Raw genomic sequence first — 18097 nt, 5'->3', positions numbered from 1 at the left:
TTTCCCTCATAATAGCCATCCTAATGGGGGTGACTGGAGAAGGCAATGGCACCCCACTCAGTACTCTTGCCTGGAAAATCCCATGGACAGAGGAGCCTGATAGGCTGCAGTCCATGGGGTCGCTACTAGTTGGACATGACTGAGCGACTTCACTTTCACTTTTCACTTTCATGCATTGGAGAAGGAAATGGCAACCCACTCCAGTGTTCTTGCCTGGAGAAACCCAGGGACGGGGGAGCCTGGTGGACCGCCGTCTATGGGATTGCACAGAGTCGGACATGACTGAAGCGACTTAGTAGCAGTAGCAGCAGCAGCAATGGGGGTGACATCATATCTCACTGTGGTTTTGATTTGTATTTTCATAGTGACTAGTGATGTTGAGCATCTTTTCAGGCGGTATTGGCCACTTGTATATCTCCTTTAGATAATCTATTCAAGTCCTTTGCCCATTCTTGAATTTGATTGGTTGATGTCATTGAATTGTAGGAATTCTTTGGGTATCCTGGATATTAGTCCCTCGTTAGATATACAATTTGCAAATATTTTCTCCCATTTTGTGAGCTCTCTTTTGACTGCCTTGATAATTCTTTGATGTACAGATTTTTTATTCTGATGAAATCCAATTTATCTAATTTTTTCCCCATTACCTGTTCTTTTAATGTCAACCTTAAGAAATCATTGCTTTCTCCAAGAGTATGAAAATTGCATCTATGGTTTCTTCTAAGAGTTTTATAGTTTTAACTTTTCAATATAAATCTTTGATCCTTTTATTTGTATATGATGTCAGGTAAGGGTTTAACTTCATTCTTTTGCATGTGGATATTGAGTTTTCTCAGCACCATTTTTTGAAAAGATTCTCTTTTTCCCGTTAAATGGCCTTGGCACTCTTGAAAATCAACTGAACATACATGTGAAGATTTATTTCTGGGCTTTCTATTTTTCATTGGTCTATACGTCTTACTTGTGTGCCAATACCACACTGTTTTGATTCCAGTACATTTATAGTACAGCTTGGAAATCAGAAAGTAGGAGTCCTGCAACTTGGTTCTTCTTTTCCAAAATTGTTCTGGCTATTTAGTGTCCCTTGAGATTCCATATAAATTTTAGGATGGGCTATTCTATTTCTCTGACAAAACACTATTGGGATTTTCATAGGGATTACCTTGAATCTGTAGACCACTCTGGGTAGTATTGCCATTTTAACAGTATGAAGTCCTACAATCAAAGAACATGGAATGACTATTTATTTAGATTTTCTTTAATTTCTTTCAGCAGCATTTTGAAGCAAGAAGCAATCTGGCAGCACCTTCAGCACTTCCTTTGGAAATTTCATCTGCTAAGTATTCAAGTTCATCATTTACAAGTCCTGCTTTCCATTCAATATGGGTTATGATTCCACTAAGCTTCCCATGACTATTTAACAAAGATTCCTCTTACTCCTAGTTTCCAGTAACATGTTCCTATTTTTCTTCTGAGCCCTCTCTGGCAACATTCTTAATGTCCACATTTCGGCTAACAGCTGGTTGAAGACACTTTTGTCTTTTTCTGTTATGTTCACCGACTCAATGGACATGAATTTAAGCAAACTCCAGGAGATAGTGAAGGACAGGGAGGATTAGCCTGCTGCAGTCCATGGGGTCGCAAAGAGTTGGACACAACTTAGCAACTGAACAACAACAATTGTGCTGACATCCTTTCAGTCTTTGCTCACTGCTCAATTCCGCAGCCACTTCCACATTTTTAGGATTTGTTACAGCAGTACCTCTCACTCTTGATACCAACATCCATAGCAGCTTTCTACTGCTGCTACAACAAATCACTACAGACTTAATTGCTTAGAAGAAATCAAATTTATTATCTCACAGTTCTGTAGGCCCCAGATCCAATATGGATGTCATTGGGCTAAAATCAAGGCATGAGCAGGGCTGTTGTTTCTTTCTGGAGGCTCAAGCAGAGTATGTGCCCTTGGTCATTCAGGTTGTTGGCAGAACTAAGATCCTGGTGGTTGAAGGACTGAGATTTCTGTTTTCTTGCTGGCAGTTACCCGAGGGTCATTCCCAGCTTCTAGAGGCCAGCTGGATTCCTTGGCTCTTTGGGTGGTGGAAGATCTCTGCCACCATCTTCAAAGCCAGCAGCAGAGGATTACTACCACACACTTTGACCAACTCTCCTGCCCTCCTCTTCCACTTCTTAGGGCTCATGCAATTACACTGGGCCCACCAAAATAATCCAGAACAATCTTCCCATTGTAATGTCTTTCAGCTTAATTCCAGCTGCAAAAATCCTTTCCGCTATGGACTGTAAAATATTTATAGATTCCATGGATATCTTGAGGACTATTATTCTGGCCTACTACAGACTCTCTTTGACCAACTCCGGCCCCCATCCCCAGCCTGCTCTCTCCTGTGCCTCAGAGTTCCTTCTCTCCCCTGAAATCCTGACCACCTTACAGTTCCTGCAACAGGTCAAAGTCTCTTTCCCCATCTGGCCCTTGTACGTGCTTATCCTTCTGCCTGGAGATCTCCTCCTCCTCTTATCACTCCACTCATCCTTCAGGTCCCAGCAATCAGCCCTGCTCCACCCCAACTGGGCTAGCATACCTCTCTGCAGAGAAATTGCCTTTTTGAGTCTGCTTCACCACCACCTCCACCCTCCCCTGTCTGTGAGTGGGTGAGGGAGGAGCCAGTTCTCTTCTGTACATCAGGAGATCCTGATGCCTAGCCTATGGTGGAGGAAGGGAAGAAGGGGGTGGTGAAGGTCCCTTGGGGAGCCCTCATCCCACTTCCAAGGGGTCGTAGAGCAAGAGCCACTTAGGTGCCTCCACGTGATTGAGATGTCATAAAGATGAAGGCTCCCAGGGCCCACCCTCTAACCGCCAGCCCCAGCTCAGGCCCCACAGACTCAACCAGCAGCCCTAGCTGACTCAGCCACATGGTCACCTCTGGGCTGCCCTCCCTGGACCACCCACATCTGCCCTGATGGCCAAATCTCCTCCCCACCACACTGGGGACCCCTGAGAAGCCCCAGAGGAGCAGTTGTATTTGTGAGCGTGATCCCTAAAGAGGAGGGCTGAGTTGGGATGGGGGGAGCATGGAGCAGTGTGAGCCAGCCCAGGCCCCACCTGCCCCGCCATTGAGGGGCACTGAGGCCTCGATGGGTCTGCTGGATCTAAAAGTAGGAAAGGGGCATGAGGTCCTGACAGGTCTGGAGAGAACGAGACACACTGGCCTGAGCCTTGTCCAACAAGCCACAACGAGCCACCAGGCAGAGAGAGGAAAGTGTTGGGTCACCCGGTCTGGGCGGGAGTCCCCTTTATTTGGGAGCGCTGCTGGGTGGCCAGACGCTGCAGGTAGCACTCGATATGGAGCAGGAGGGCATCCAGCATATGCAGGACGCCGAGGAGGAGGGCGCGGTCTGAGATCGGGCGCTGTCGTTTCCAAGTGGTGCAAGGGTGGGAGGCCAGCTGTGGATGCTGAGGACAGGACCAAGAGGCAGGAGTGAGAACACAGGGAAGGGACGGAGGCGTGCTGGGAAGTGGGGGCTTAGGGTGATGGAGGATCAGGGAGCAGCCCGATGTGGCCTCGTGTGGTCGTGGGGCCCATGCAGGCTGGGTGAGGGCTAGAGATATTACAGGGGGAAGACGGGACAGGTACCCCCCAGCACGGAAAGTGGCCAGGGGGAGGATGCGATAGGGTACCACCCACAGGAAATGGCCAGGGACTGTTGGCTGTGGACAGACGTAAGGCCCCTGGGGAGGAAGTGAAGGGTGGGGAGGGCGGCAGGAGACATGAGTGGGAACAGAGGTAGGAGGCAGTGGGGACGGAGCCCGGCTCACCTCGCTCTTAGAGGCCTGTGAACGCCGCCGCTGCATCAGCGCACGGCTGAGCATCAGCATCATGGTCGTGGTGACCGTGACCCCAGCCACTGGGTAGATGCGGTTCGTCCCCAGGCCCGTCCAGTAGCCGGGACAGCCCAGGCTGCTCTCACAACCCTCCAGGCTGCGTGGCTGGCACCCCCAGGGCTGTAAGTCCAGCCCCACCTGGTACCACATGGGCCGTGACCAGGCGTGGGTGCAGATGGGCCTCGTCAGCAGAAGCAGCCATGGGAGGAAGCAGTGCGTGTGCAGCATGGCTGCGGCAAGTGCCAGGGGCCAGAACCTGGGCGCCTGGCAACGGGCAAACACCCCTCCCCCGGGGGAGCAGGTGAGGCAGGAGGTTCCGGCTGGGCCCGCGCATTTCATGAGGGGCAGCGCGGCCAGGAACCACGGGATGGGGGGGCAGGCTGGGGGTCCAGAACCGAAGGCATGCCCCCTCTCCCCTCCTCTTCACCTAGCATCCAACCCCTAAAATTCTAGCCCCCACAACTCCTAATGCGGCTCTCCACCAGCGACAGGCCGATCAAGCTGAGTGTAGACATGCTCCCTGCTTCCCAGACTCAGCCCCAAGGACCACTTGTGAACACCCAAAAATGCGGGCGCGTACTCTCAGGAAAAAAGCCTGAAGGCTCGCCCTGGCCTGTGAGGCGCTCCGTGCTCTGGTCTCCCCTGCTGACCCATGCAGACCACGCTGGTGTTCCTTGAACACATCCTACGCCAGCAGCACTGTCCAAAAAGATGACTGGATGGCAACTCAAGCGTCACCTGCTCCCTGAGCCTCCCTTTTAGAACCATCCTGGGTAACACAGTCCCGTCTCTCCCACGTGACCCTGCTTTATTTTCTTCAAAGCATCTCTAAGTACAGGTACACCTCAAGGATACTGTGCTTCAGTCCCAGCCCACCAAACAAAATACAGAGCGAGTCGCATGACTTTTTTCGGTTTTTCAGTGCATATAAAAGTTACATTTACACTACACAGTATTCTATGACGCATGGAATAGCATTATGTCTAAGAAAAAGTACATACCTTAGTAAAAAAGAAAAATCACTTTATTGCTAAAAATTGAGAACCGTCATTGGAGCCTTTGGCAAGTCATAACACTAACAAAGATCACTGATCACAGATCCTCATTACAAATATAACAAAATTGAAAAAGTATGAAATATTGTGAGAATCACAATGTAACAGAGACACACAGTGAGCAACTGTTAGAAAAATGGTTATCAATAGACTGGCTCCAATGCAGGGTTGCCACAGACCTTCAATCTGTAAAAAAATAAAAAAATACAGCGCAAGACACAAAGTCTCCCTGTATCTACAGGTCTATGTGTGTGGTTTCCCTTCCACTCCAGCACCTACGCTTCACTTGACCAGTATTTACCCAGCACCTCCAGGTGCCAGGCACTGTTCCTTGTGGCTGGAGACTGTGACATCGTGACAGGCAGTGTGACCGAGTGAAAAAGCACCCTGACTTCCTGGGCAAGGATGTGGGGGGTGGAGGCAAGGACAGATGATTTGTGAACACAGAGCAAGGCACTGAAGGCCAGGAAGGAGACAGCCAGGCAAGGGGGGGCCCCCGTCCACAGGCCCAGCACCTGAAAAGGGCAGGCTCACGTGTTTCGGCAGGTGACGTGATCTAGCGCTGCCGCAAGCTAACTGTGGCATTCGCTCACTGAACACTCATTGAGCAACCCATGAAGAGGGTACTATTCTCATTCTCTCCTGAGGAGGACAGACGCCCAGAAAGATTCGACCCCTCACCCTAGCCCTGACCACTCAGTATCAGCTGGCCCAAAGGACCATTGCTGTCCACAGGGCCGCACACCCAGACGTCAGTGTTTTATGGCTGAAATCAACACGTGGTTCTTGGCCAACAGTGACCTGCCAAGTCCAGATAGTCTAGTTGTAGGAATAGGCAATTTTTCCCCAAGTGAATCAATCACGCGCATTCTTCTTTCCTTTTCACCGTGCTGTGTGACTGGTGGGATCTTAGTTTCCCTGCCAGGGATCATATCCTCACCCTTGGCAGTGAAAGCTGAGTCCTAACCCCGGGACCGCCAGGGAATGCCCACATTGTCTTCACTGCAGACCCGTGACTGACCGCAGGTGTTCCCAGCACAGCCCCCAGGGCTGCCAAGTGGCACCTGGCCTCCCTCACCCGCTTGGGTGTCCTTGTGAACAGGTCATTCTTGAGAAGCAGCTCTGATTCCAGCCACTTTATAGATGAGGGCACAGGTGCCAAGGGCTGCATGCAGCGGAGGATGATGGGGTGCGGGATGAGGACGGGGATGCCCCTGCCCTGGGCCTGGACCCCAGCTGCACACTCCCTCGCCCCACACTCCCCCTGCCTGATCCTGCCCTCCCCAAACCTTTCCCCAACTTCTGACTCCAGTTCCAACTTTGGGGTGCAGGAAGGGTCAGAAGCCGGGACTGCGGAGCACACCCTCGCCCCAGCAAGCCACAGCAGACCCTGGTATCAGGCAAACAAATCTTTATTCCTGAGGTTAAAAACACGCTTGCTCCTCCAACTTGGCCAGTGTCTCATCCCCAGCCTAGAGCACTGAACTTGGAGTCCCAGGACCTCCATCCCTGAGTTCTGTGTGTGAGTGTGCGTGCACGGAGGGGACTCCTGGTGACGTCCGGAGGCAGCCCAGGGTTGCGGGGTTTCTCACAGGCACCCTGTCAAACCTGCAGAGGCAGGCAGTCTCAGGCGGAACGGCAGCATGGTCAGAGTTTGGTAACCTGGGCAGGGAGAGGAGAAGAGGAGGGTCCTGTCAGTTTCCAGAGGATAGCCTTCTCTCCAGGCAGGAGGGGAAGGCGGTGGGTCCCCGCGGGACAGAGCCATTCTAAGTCATCCAGGAAGGGCGGACTTCCCAAAATGGGGTCAGGAGGGGACAAGCAGGAGATAGACAGAGCTCAGCAGGCCAGAGGCCAACTCACCAAAACAGGGTCGACGGGGCTGGACCTCCGCTGTTGGAGTGCAAAGAGGACAGCGTCATGGACCGAGGCAAACAGATGCTGCTTGGTGATAGAAGCGTCGAAGAAGTGCCCATCCTCAAGCTGCTTGATCACGGGAGCTGCGGGCAACGAGTAGGTCTCTCCTGACTCCAGAGCCACCAGGAACCCCCAGGCGCTGACAGAACGTCCCCCTAACCATCACCTCTGTGGCTTACAGCTAATCCCCAACTCGTGACCCTTGACCCCGGCCTCCCAGGACACCTCTGACCTCCAGTTTCAGAGAAAGACTTTTTCCCTGTGCTGACCGGCAGACTCCTTGGCCAGAACCCTCACCCCCTGCCCGGACCTCTCTCGCTGTGTCCACCCCACGCACCGTGGCAGGCGGCCATGTACACCTCCACCTCGATCTCCCTGAAGTCACGGAAAATCTGCGGCACAAAAGGGGGCCAGGCTCAGAGGGGGCTCAGGGGCTCCAAGGGGGGCTCAGGGCAGGTTGGGGGAGAGAGTTCAGAGGGGTAGCTCGGGGGTGGGGGGCCAGGCTCAGAGGGGGGCTCAGGGGCTCCGAGGAGGGCTCAGGGCAGGTTGGGGGAGAGAGTTCAGAGGGGTAGCTCAGGGGTGGGGGACCAGGCTCAGAGGGGGGCTCAGGGGCTCCGAGGGGGGCTCAGGGCAGGTTGGGGGAGAGAGTTCAGAGGGGTAGCTCGGGGCGGGCGGGGGGCCAGGCTCAGAGGGCTCTTGGAGCTAGTTTAGGGTCAGGGTTGAAGATCAGGGTTGTCCTCCCCGAAGGCCCTTCTTAGGGACGCCCCTGGCCCCTTACATTCTTCAGGCTCTTGAGACACACAGTGTCCACGAAGGAGAAGGAGCTCAGGTCCAGGATGAGGGTGTGGAAATCTGGCTGAGGCAGGCCTAGGGCCTTCAGCGAGGACATGTCTGAGGCTTTGGCATCTTCTGGAGCCCAGGCTCCTGTTTCCTCTAGCTCAGTCCCTGCGCTCGCCTCCTGGGGAACCAGACACGCTGCAAGGGCCACCCATGGTGAGGGCGAGAGGGCAGGCGGGCAGGGAGCGGAGGGGCAGGCAGGGAACACGCACAGATGTGTGGAGACACACAATCAGACGTGAGCGCATACATGCAAATGCACATATATATTGGGTACGCAGGGAACACGGGAGGACATGGACACGGGGAGCTGGTATGCAAAGACAGGAGGGACACATGGGGACACCCAGGGGAGGACACCCAGACTTGGGGAGCACACAGACCGTGCTCTGCTACCACCTGGGCCCACGCTTATAGGGACATTTAAGAAGGAAGGGGAGACTTTCCTGGTGGTACAGTGGATAAGAACCCGCCTGCCAATGCAGGGGACATGGGTTCAATCCCTGATGCAGGAAGATCCCACGTGCCACAGAGCAACTAAGCCGCGTGCCACAACTACTGAAGTCCACGCGCCTACAGCCTGCGCTCCGCAGCGAGAGAAGCGCCACAGTGAGAAGCCCGTGCACCGCATCAAAGGGTAGCCCCCACCCTCCGCAGCTAGAGAAGTCCGCACGGCAACAAAGACCCAGCGTGACCAAAAGTAAAACAAACGAGCAAATAAAAATTATTTAAAGAGAAAAAAGAAGGAAGGGGATCAGGAGACCATGCCCCATCTTCAGGGGGCCAGAGCGCAGTGGCTAGGCGGTGCTGGAGCAAAGCAGAAGAGACACACGGACACACGTGCTCATGCAGACATCCTGCTTGACGTCTACCAGAGTCTCTGCTTGAGACTGGCGTCCCCTCTGACCCCAGATTTTCCCCACACGCCCAGCCCCTTCCCCGCTGTCCATGAGCACAGACTGTGGAGTCTTGTGGGATCCACAAATTCAAGGTCTTTGTCCAGGCATCAGATTACAGACTGGAGACCCCAAGCAGAAGTCTATGGCATATCACGAGAGGTCTCCCTGCAGAATATTGGATCCATCGCTCCCCTCCTCCTGCCACTGGCACGACAACTTTGAACCCACAGCTGGTAGGTCCATGGACTTCCTCCCGGGATCACCTGGGCACCCTGATCCCTGAAGCTGCCCCCTCCCTCCAGTCTCACCTTGGCCTTGGAGCCCTCCACATCGTTGTTGCTCTCGATGTCCACGACAGTAGTGTTGACATTGATGGAGATGGATGTGCCCTTGGAGGCAGCAGCCTAGGCCGGGAAAGGGGGTGGGCCGGGAAAGAGGTGTCTGAGATGTCAGGTGACAATCAGGCTGGGCAGGCCTGGCGTTGTCCCCTGGCTTTCTGCAGGTGGGTAGGTGGACCAGGAACTGAAGCTTGGGACCTGGAGCAGCCAGGCTGAAGGCTGTGGCGTTGTGACCCACTATGGGAAGAAGACCGTGATGGTTCATGCCACCACTGGCTTAGGAGGTGGGAGAAAAAATCAGACTCCCCCTAGAGCCCTAACCTGCCAGGGGAGGAAAGCAGGGTCCCTGGGGGCATCAGGGAGCGAGGAGAAGGGCTGAAGAATGAGGGTGAGCAGCCAGGAGTCTGGGAGGCAGGCTGGGAGGGGTCAGAGGGCCCTGCCTGTTTGGGGAGCTTATTCTCCTTCTGCAGTCGCTTCAGCTTCAGCTCTTGCTTCCGGAGCAGCTTCTTCTTCTGGGAGAGGAGGTAGTCCACATCCACACCGCACTGCAGCAAAGGACAGCGCAAGGGGTGTGCAGGTTGCAAGAGAGGAGGGACCCTCGGCCCCTCGCCCTCGGCCCGCGGACCCCAGGTCTCACCCTCTGCTTCAGTGAGTCACTGTAGAGCTCGGCGTTGGCAAAGTACACAGTGGCTGAGGAACGGAAGACCTTCACGCCTGGGACCTCCCTGGCCTGGGGACAGGTCAGGTAGGGGGTGGCTGAGCCCTCGTCCCTCCTAGCTGCATAGTGCCCTTCTTTCTTTCCTCCCCGTGTGCCCCGATACCTGCCACCCCAGCCCTCTGCTCCCCAGCTAACACAAGGCCCAGCCTGTGGCCCATGCCCTGGAGCTGGTGAGGTCATCCTGACCCCTCAGCAGGGTCTGTCAGAGCTTCTTTTTCCTCCTCCAGGGGGTCCTCAACCTCTCCCACCCCATCCCCCAGTCCTTCTGCCAATACCCAGGCCGGGGGAGTTCCCTGGTGGCCCAGTGGTGAAGACTCCACATTTGCACTGCAGGGGCATGGGTTTGATCCCTGGTCTGGGAACTATGATCCTGAAAGCCTTGCAGGCAGGCCAGGTTTCAGTGGCTCTCAGCTTCTGCTTGGGTGTCCAACCCTAGCACTGGGGGGGCTGTTTCCTGCATGCAGACAGAGGTCCTCCACAGCTGCTAGCCCAGCCAAGGCCTCCCCAGCTCCCACGCATCTCAGGACACTCCAGGTCTCTGCCCGGCCTTTGGGCCTGAACCATGTCCCTGCCCACCCCAACCCCCGCTTCCCCCACCTCCCTTGCCAGCCAGCTGAGCTCCTCCACGCATGTCCCCCCCACCCACCCTGCCACTCTGCCTCATGTACTGGGCTCAACCTTCAAGTCTCCATCAGAGGAAATGAGCTGGTTTGATTCCAGAGCCCCCGCCTTTGTTCTCAGAGCGTGGCGTGAAGCTTCTCAGGAGGTAAAGGACAGTAACCCCATTGATCAGATCCGGAAACAACTTTCCCTACATCCTGGTGCCCTGGATCCTGCCCCTCTGCATTCCTGACCCAGGCCTCTTCTGCAGGACGGGGCTTGTACTGCTGCCTCCGAGACGGATCCCACCCCTGGGGCCCAAGGCCCACACTCTGAGTGTATGTGTAGGGGGACCCCAAATTCCTCTCTTGAAATTTCAAGGACCAAAGCACCGTTAGCACCCCACCCCACTCCCTTGCCTGCGCCAGGCATGGAAGGTGCTGATAAGAGATGATCCCATTTGCCCCATCCCTCCCCATCCGCGTCACCCCCTGGCTTAGCCCTTGCTGCTCACCCCTGAGTATTCTGCCAGGTCTCTGTAAATATCTGTGTCTGGCATCTGCCCCAGGACAGAGTAGTGGGGCCTGTAGAAGGAGACAGTGCCACAAGAAGGGGGCGTTAGGAGAGGGGGCAATGGGGGCTTTCTGAGAAGCCTGGGGTCTCCTCCCGCCGCAAGATATGGGAAAGCTGGAGGAAGCCAGTGGGGACCTCGTCCCCTCACCAGCTGGAATGGGGGGGACGACATCAAAGGGGTGACTTACATCTGGGTGCGGACCACTACTAGCATCAGGGAGAATACTACTGCCACTGCCAGGCCGAGGTCCAGATTCAGCAGGATGGTGGCCACAAAGGTCACCACCCAGATGAGCTGCAAATAGAAGGGTCGTGGTCCACAGACTCCAGCAGGGTCACTGGGGCTGAGGGCCCTGACCCCGTCCCCAGCGTCCCAGGCATCTCACCAGATCCATTCGATTGGCCTTCCAGAGGGAGAACACGTCGGTGAACTGCATCACCATGCCCTTCAAGTTCACGATGACCACGGCGGCCAGGACCGCCTAGGGGACGAGGAGGGCCACCAGGGGCTGGTGAGAGGTGCTGGCTGCTCACCACCCTGAATCCCCTGGATGAGCCAGACTGTCCTGGAGCGCCTGGTAGGACCCTCAATGACACCAATCACCTTCCCTCGGAACCTAACGCCTGCGCTCTGATGCTCAAAAGTTTTTACTCCTGCCCCTCCACTCCAAATCTCTCCCCAGAGATTTCCAGCCTGACCCTGTATCCCTCCCCATCTCCTGGGACCTGATGGACTGCTCTGAGCTCCTGGCCTGGCCCAGGCCCTCAGGCCTGACTGGGTGGGCTAGGGGCTCACCTTGGGCAGGTCTTGGAAGAGTTCTCCCAGTTTGACGATGATAATGAGGATGAAGAAGGAGGAGACGGCTCCAGCCACCTGTGGAGTGGGTATAAGCAGGGCGGGTGGGCTGGAGTGCAGGAGAGAAGTGGGGAAAGCCGGGGGGAAAAGGGGGAGCCAGGGGAGGGGGAGCAGGGGGAGGACCACCCAGCAAAGCAGCAGGCCCACAGAGGCACACCTATGCCCACCTGGGTGTTGCCCCCGGTGCTCTCCTGCACCAGGCTCCGAGACATAGAGCAGCTCACAGGGAAGCACTGGAAGATGCCCCCAAGGAGGTTACTGAGGCCGAGAGCCACCAGCTCCTGAGCGGGGAGTGAGGAGCGAGCACACGTCACTAGTGGTGCGGGGTGTCCAGGCCTATGCACCCCCACCTCCACATCCACTTTGCAGCCACAAAGACTCGGCCACTGTCCCGAGTCCCCCACGCGGCCCCCGCACATCTGTGTGCTCTTTCCCTATCTCCCGCCTGGTACTCCATCCCCCTACCCCCTCCCAGGGGCTGGGGTCTGGGGACCCCGTGACCCGCATCCCATTCCCCAGACCTGGTTGCTGTACACCCGGTAGCCGTGCCTCAAGGCGAAGATCTTGCCCAGCGAGATGGCAATGGCGAACCCGACCACAGCGATGGCGAAGGCATTGCCCAGAAGCTTTGCAAACAGCTGTGGGTGGGGGGCCTTCGGGGGCACCAGCCTGTGAGGGGCATCAGTGAGGCCAAAGGAAGGTTCTGGGCCTGGCCGCCCAACCCTCCCTGACCCCACAGGGGCTGGAGCTCACCCTGCGGGGATTTTGCCCACGATGTCCACCCCAAATGCCTGCTGCAGGCCCACGCCGTAGGAGATGCCTGTGGCCCCGATGAGCTGCAGGGAAAGGACCGGGTCAGGGGAGGGCCTGGCACCATCGCGGTGAAGCGGGGGAGAAATCAGAGAAACCACTTGCCGGGTAAAGCAAGAAGCCTGAAGAGAAACCTTCAGAGGGGTGGGGAGAAGGCAGCAATAGGCTGAGAGCAGCACACGACTGACCGTTTTGAGAAAAGGGAGATGCTGCCAGGAGCGGTCTGCTGGGGCTCCCCCCTCCCCACCACCCCGTCTTCAGTCCCCACTCCAGCTAGTTTCTAAATACCTGGGGGGTGCCCACAAGGCAGGGACTCTCCTCACTTACCCTTCCCCCAGTCTGCCACCACCCCCGTACCCCACGTCACCCCCCACCCCATCCCCACCCCCGAGGGGCCCCCAGAATTCCAACCGTGAGCAGCTCCCCGGGGAGTGGCATGGGCAGATGTCGCCGTAGCTTTTCATTCAGCAGCTTCACCAGCACGAGCACCACTCCCGCCACGATGGCAGTGATCACGGTACCGACCACCGTCTGGGGCAGCTTCCAGCAGACCTCCAGTACTGTCTGAGGGGGGCAGGGTCACGGCCAGCTCTCCCGGTCCGGGCCCATCCACCCGTCCCTCCTCCCTGCCCTCACTCACATAGATGAGGGACAGCGGTCCAGAGCGGCTGCTTAGATGGAGGCCAAACACATACTTGAGTTGCGAGATAAACACGTGCACAGACGCGGCCGTGGTGTAGGCTCGGACCAGAGGCTCTGATAGGTAGGTGACCACGAAGCCGAAGTGGACCATGCCCAGTCCCACCTGTGGGGTGCACGGGACAGTCAGGGGAGGTGAGGGTCCTAGAGGTGGCCGGGGCAGAGCCCAGGGCAGGTGAGATCATGAGCGATGAGGGGGCGGTGATGGTCAGACACTCAGAGGAAACTGTCAGATGGGGTGAGGTGGGGGTGCGGGGCAGGATTGGCAGTCAGGGGCATGTACTCCTGATGGCTCTGCACCTGGAAGAGGCCCACGAGGACACTGAGAGTGGAGGCCAGCTGCACCCGGGTGTCGTCCCGGGCTGTCACGTTGACTGTGGAGTTCAAGCCCAGCAGGAAGGCGTCGTCCGGAGCCAGCGATTCCATCACACTGCCCACCATCACGGACATGACGGCAAAGGTGCCTGCAGGGGCAGATCAGGGTGGTCTGAAGAAGGGAGAACACGGCTTGCCCTGGATTCTGGGTCTTAAGGGAGCGACCAGGAGACACCAATTCTAGACAAATGTCTGCAGACTATGCTGTGCTAATGGAGGGCAGTGCTGACGGTCAGGTATGCACCCCAAGTTCCAAGGCTCTTGAGGGTGCCTAGCATCATTTCCCCTGCCCAGGCTGTGTCCATGGACTCAGGACAGCTCCGCTAGCGAAAAGTGGAATGGGGAAGGGCGCAAGGCCTGACTCAGGCTTCCAGGCTTGTGCCAAGTCTGGGCCCCGTGAGTAGCTTCACCCACCACATCCTCCTGGGTCAGGGCCTCTGATCATCTGAATCTGTGTTTTCATGGTCAGAGGCCCAGTCCTACCTAGAATGCCCACACCAATGCCTCCCTCCCTCTTCCCTAGGTCTCTCTGCCTTGCTCAGTGCCCCCTCTCCCTGCCCCCATGGGGAATGCGGGCATGCTCCTGCAAGGCTAGGCCTGGCTCCACTCACCCACAGAGATGTGCCGGGAAGTGCCAAACAGGAAATAAACAAAGACAGGATAGAAGGAGCTGTAGAGGCCATACACGGGGGGCAGTCCAGCCAGGAGGGCATAGGCCAGGCCTAGAGGTGGAATGGTAGCAATGTAGACTTGAGGTCAGGGGCTTGAAAGGATGCGGAAATGCTGCCCCTGGGTCATGCACCATAGTCCCAGGGGCAGGAGTCATGCTTTGGGCCGTGGGGAAGGCGAGGGTTGAGGTGGGGGTGGGGTGCACAGACCACAGGCTAAGGCCTTGAAGGGTCAGGATCACCATCCAAGGGCTGAGGGTACAGTCTCCAGGTCAAGTGCGGCTTACCCTGTGGTAGCTGCATAATGGCCACACTCAGGCCAGACAACAAGTCACCCAGAAGCCAGTCACGCACAGAATACTGGGGGAGCCAGGCCAAAACCGGGAGGTATTGAAGCAGAAGGGCTTGGGCCCGCGCACGGGAGCACCTGGGGACACCAGGGTAGGTATTAGGTGCTGGTTTAGTTGCTCAGTCGTGTCCTTCTCTTTGTGACCCCCCAAGGACTGCAGCCCACCAGGTTCCTCTGTCCACAGCATTTTTCCAGGCAAGAATACTGGAGTGGGTTGCCATTTCCTTCTCCAGGGGATCTTCACGACCCTGGGAATTGAACCTAGGTCTCCAGCATTGCAGGCAGATTCTTCACCCACTGAGCCACCAAGCCCAAGCCCAAGTAGGTATCAGAGGCAGGGGCTCCCTCGGTTCTGGCCAGGGCCCACTGTCAACCTTACCGAAACCAGGTTCGCCACTGGAGCGTCACTGGTGCTGGGCTCCGGCTCCCCAGCTCTTCCAGCTGTTCTTGGTTCAGCAGCGGCCGCTCCACATGGTAGTCTCGCCGCCTCAGCTCCATGGCCTGCGTCCTGGACAGCAGTGCCTGCGTGTCCCTCTCTCTGGTGGGTGTGGGGGTGAGGGGGCGGTGAGGCCAGAAACAGTGAGGGCACAACCTGGCCCAGCCACCCCTAGACCTCCACCCGGGACTGGAGGATGCCCCACCTGGCTTTTCTAGGTCTCAAGATCTAGACAGGTCCAACCCCCTAGCTGCCTCTTGCAGGCCCCAAGGCCCACGCCCAGGCAGGGGCAGTACCTGAACTTTGGCTAGTGGAAAACTCTCGCTGGGCCAAAGTCCCCCACAAAGAGACAGCAGGATGAGCATAAGCCACACTTCGGCCCAGGTGTGGCTGCCCAGCCTTTGCTGTTCGCCAATCTAGCTTGCAGGCTGACTGCTCCTCCCAGCCTCCTCCCCCAACCCCTGCTCTCCGCCAGCCAATCCCCACCAGTCTGAGTCCTTATCCAGCCGCCCCACGAGCCCAGTGCGTGTTGTCTGAGAGTGCAGACACGGGAGGAGGAATCCAGCATAGCAGGCAAGCCTCTCTATAGGAGGAGGCGGCTCTAAGAAAAGCAAAGCATCGGGGCTAAGACTGCCCGCAGGGCTCCAGTCACACGGTCCAGGTGGTAGACAACTGAGGCCCCATATGGGAAACCCAGGGGCTTGGTTCTCACCAGGAGGGAAGACTTTCGAGCCTGGAAAGGGACGCTCCCTTATTAATGAGGGACAATCTCACTTGAGAAGATGATCTCTGGGAGGATCTCGCCTAATAAGAAGCTCTTCCCTGACAGGTAAGTTTTCACCAGCTAGGTGAGGTCTGTCCTGGGGAGAATCTCTGATCTGCCCAGTGGCTACCATCTGAATAAGGGGAATGATCTCACTGGAATAGGAGATCTGGGTGGAGGGGAGGGAGTTCTTAGGGGTCCCTGACAGCTCAGTGGTAAAACAAACAAAAAAACCAGCCTGCAATTCAGGAGACACAGGTGCGATCCCTGAGAATCCCATGGACAGAGGAGAGGAGGCTGGTGGGCTACAGTTCATGTCGTCGCCGAGTAGGCCATGACTGAACTCACAGGCATGGGGAAGGAGATTTTACCTGGGTGCGCCCCCACCTGGGAGAAGCTGTCCCAGAAATAGTTCTCCCCTGGGAATAGGAGCTCTTAGAGAGTGAGCGCTTACCTGGGGGAAAGTTTTCACCTGCCAGGGAACTTCTGATCAGGAGGGACTTCTCACCTAAGGTAAGCTCTGAGTGGGGAAAGCTCTCACCTAGGAAGGGATCTCAGAGGGGGAAAGCTTACCTGGAGAGTAGCTCCCCTCTTCAGGGGGAAAGCATTAACCTGTCAGGAAATTTCTGACCTGTGAAAAGCTCTGACCTAAGGTAAGGTTCCCAGCTGGCGGGCAGGAGCTCACCTGGAAAGGGCCTCTAACCTGGATGTCCCGGTGGAAGGAGGGAGTGGAGTGGGTGCAAGGACGATCCTGAGACTACTGGCATGGCAGACTCACAGAGATCTTTGAGCCCCCCTCGCCCCTCCTCCGTGAGTCACTCGAGGTCTTACAGGGCGCCCACTCCCGCCCCCTCGCCGCCCCCCCGCGCCGCCGAACCCGCGCTTGGAGGGCGGGGCCTAGCTCTTTGGCCCCTCCCCCTAGGAGGGCCCGGCACCCAGAAGGGCCGGAGCGCTCATTCCCGGACAAGTTGCATCGCTGGGTGTACTCAAGCCCCCGCTATGGACACTCTTGCAGCCACGTCCAGGGCCCCAACGCGCCGCACCGGCGCACCTCCTGGGCCGGAGCTCTTCCGCACACAGCCGCCTCCCGGCGGCTCCTGGCTAGCCCTCGGACGGCGCTGGAGCGGCTTTCCTCGCAGCCTATAGGGGCTGGGGTCGCGCGGGCTCCCGCCCCATCCCTCGCTACGGTTGGGCAGCCGCCTGCAGAAAATCCACAAAGCGGTAAACAGAGGCGCGCCAGGCGGGAAATGCCTGCTCGGAACTCGGTGGTACTCCCTCCCCTTTCCTAACTAACCCAAGCCGGGCGCCTGCTCGGGGGCCAAGGGGTGGTCCGCCTCTCGGGCATTCGAACACGACGAACTGAGGCCGCGCCCTGCACTCACCCCGGCGCTTCCGATAGCCCCATGGCTGGTGGGCATCCGAGAGGCAGTAGCTCCCAAGCTCGAGCAAGAGGCCGCTACAGCCCGAGAGGCGGGGCCGGGGCAGAGGCGAGGCCTGAAGCTCACTTCCAGCGGCCAATCCCCGGGCAGAACAGGGAAGGCTTGGGCCAATCAGCGTGCCGGAGCGGGGCTTCAGGGACGCTCCGCCGGCTCAGCGAACCCTAAGGAGGGAGATTTAACCCTTTCCTTCCCCTGTGACTTGGCTCTGGCTCCTCCTCGTGGCCCGACTAACTCTCTCTCTTGCCTGAGCGGGTTGTGGGACTAAGCGGGATTAAAGACCTGAGCTGGTTCCTCAGTGGTATGGGGTTGACACCAGGTCCTGGCTTCTTGCGGAGGGTGCCCTCGGGGTGGGGAGCAGAGTGTCTAGGGGCGCGGCTGATGACCAGAGCCTTAGCTCGCCGTGGGGTGTCCGGGTCCGTGGGGCCTCTCATGCCTCCATGAGGGCACCACCCTCAGGCTTTGCCCCTGAGACTTGGCATGTCTCTAAGACCCGAGGGGCTCAAGGGCTCCCTTCAACGCTGGACACACAGACCTGAAAGTTTGCGAGCCCCGCCCCCCACTCCCACCCCCGACCACCCTCCCCAAAGGAAGCACATGAGGTCGAAAGGCTTCTGCCTGGGTTCCTGATGAGCGGGATGTCCCGACAGCTAGGGGTCAGTGGTGTCAATGGACTGAGGGCAGTTCCTAGGGTCGGTTTGAGAGCCAGAGCAAATGCCAAGTCAGGGCAGCAGGCCGGGCAGACTTAGGAAGCCGTCAAGTTGCCGCCTTGATGGGGCCTTACCCTGTGCTCATACTTCAAGCCCGACTTCAAGTCGATGGGACAGAATTCAGGATGAGATTGCAACCTGGTCCAGATCTTCAATGAAA

At 57.3% G+C, this 18097-nt stretch overlaps 2 protein-coding genes across 10 annotated transcripts; both read right to left on the bottom strand.

Moving 5' to 3' along the window:
* Positions 1-3270: 3270 nt before the first annotated feature.
* TMEM89 (transmembrane protein 89) lies at positions 3271-4129 on the bottom strand. The gene is made up of 2 exons (XM_004018482.5): positions 3836-4129; positions 3271-3472 (listed from the first exon to the last, which is right to left on the bottom strand). The coding sequence occupies exons 1-2, from the start codon at positions 4127-4129 to the stop codon at positions 3287-3289; spliced, it is 480 nt and encodes a 159-aa protein (XP_004018531.1). The 3' UTR covers positions 3271-3286.
* A 2223-nt stretch (positions 4130-6352) lies between these two features.
* On the bottom strand, positions 6353-17251 carry SLC26A6 (solute carrier family 26 member 6). 9 transcript variants are annotated; one of them, XM_042236263.2, is made up of 22 exons: positions 17086-17251; positions 16843-16991; positions 14972-15130; positions 14531-14670; positions 14187-14297; positions 13501-13664; positions 13142-13306; positions 12913-13065; positions 12445-12527; positions 12213-12360; positions 11859-11972; positions 11632-11709; positions 11222-11317; positions 11024-11130; positions 10777-10846; positions 9582-9674; positions 9385-9489; positions 8915-9010; positions 7649-7828; positions 7208-7262; positions 6817-6953; positions 6353-6618 (listed from the first exon to the last, which is right to left on the bottom strand). In XM_042236263.2, exons 3-22 carry the CDS (start codon positions 15088-15090, stop codon positions 6604-6606), a joined length of 2229 nt encoding a protein of 742 aa, XP_042092197.1. In that variant the 5' UTR covers positions 15091-15130; positions 16843-16991; positions 17086-17251; the 3' UTR covers positions 6353-6603. The 9 variants fall into 9 exon arrangements, 8 of the variants coding, with proteins under 8 accessions (XP_042092197.1, XP_042092195.1, XP_042092196.1 ...); XM_042236261.2 differs by having other exon boundaries at positions 17174-17251; XM_042236262.2 differs by lacking the exon at positions 16843-16991.
* Positions 17252-18097: the final 846 nt, after the last annotated feature.

This window comes from Ovis aries, chromosome 19, assembly GCF_016772045.2.
Source record: "Ovis aries strain OAR_USU_Benz2616 breed Rambouillet chromosome 19, ARS-UI_Ramb_v3.0, whole genome shotgun sequence".
NCBI lineage: Eukaryota > Metazoa > Chordata > Mammalia > Artiodactyla > Bovidae > Ovis > Ovis aries.
This window is presented reverse-complemented; position numbering and strand designations above follow the sequence as displayed.

Excerpts from the sequence above, each read along its gene's own strand:
- SLC26A6 (XM_027957669.3), bottom strand. The coding sequence starts at position 17,196 with ATGGGGCTATCGGAAGCGCCGGG. Across the intron at positions 14,298-14,530 it reads CATTATGCAGCTACCACAGG|GCCTGGCCTATGCCCTCCTG; the intron begins GTAAGCCGCACT and ends TTCCACCTCTAG. Across the intron at positions 11,710-11,858 it reads GCACCGGGGGCAACACCCAG|GTGGCTGGAGCCGTCTCCTC; the intron begins GTGGGCATAGGT and ends CCCACTCCACAG.
- TMEM89 (XM_004018482.5), bottom strand. The coding sequence starts at position 4,129 with ATGCTGCACACGCACTGCTTCCTCCCATGGCTGCTTCTGCTGACGAGG. Across the intron at positions 3,473-3,835 it reads CACAGGCCTCTAAGAGCGAG|CATCCACAGCTGGCCTCCCA; the intron begins GTGAGCCGGGCT and ends TCCTGTCCTCAG.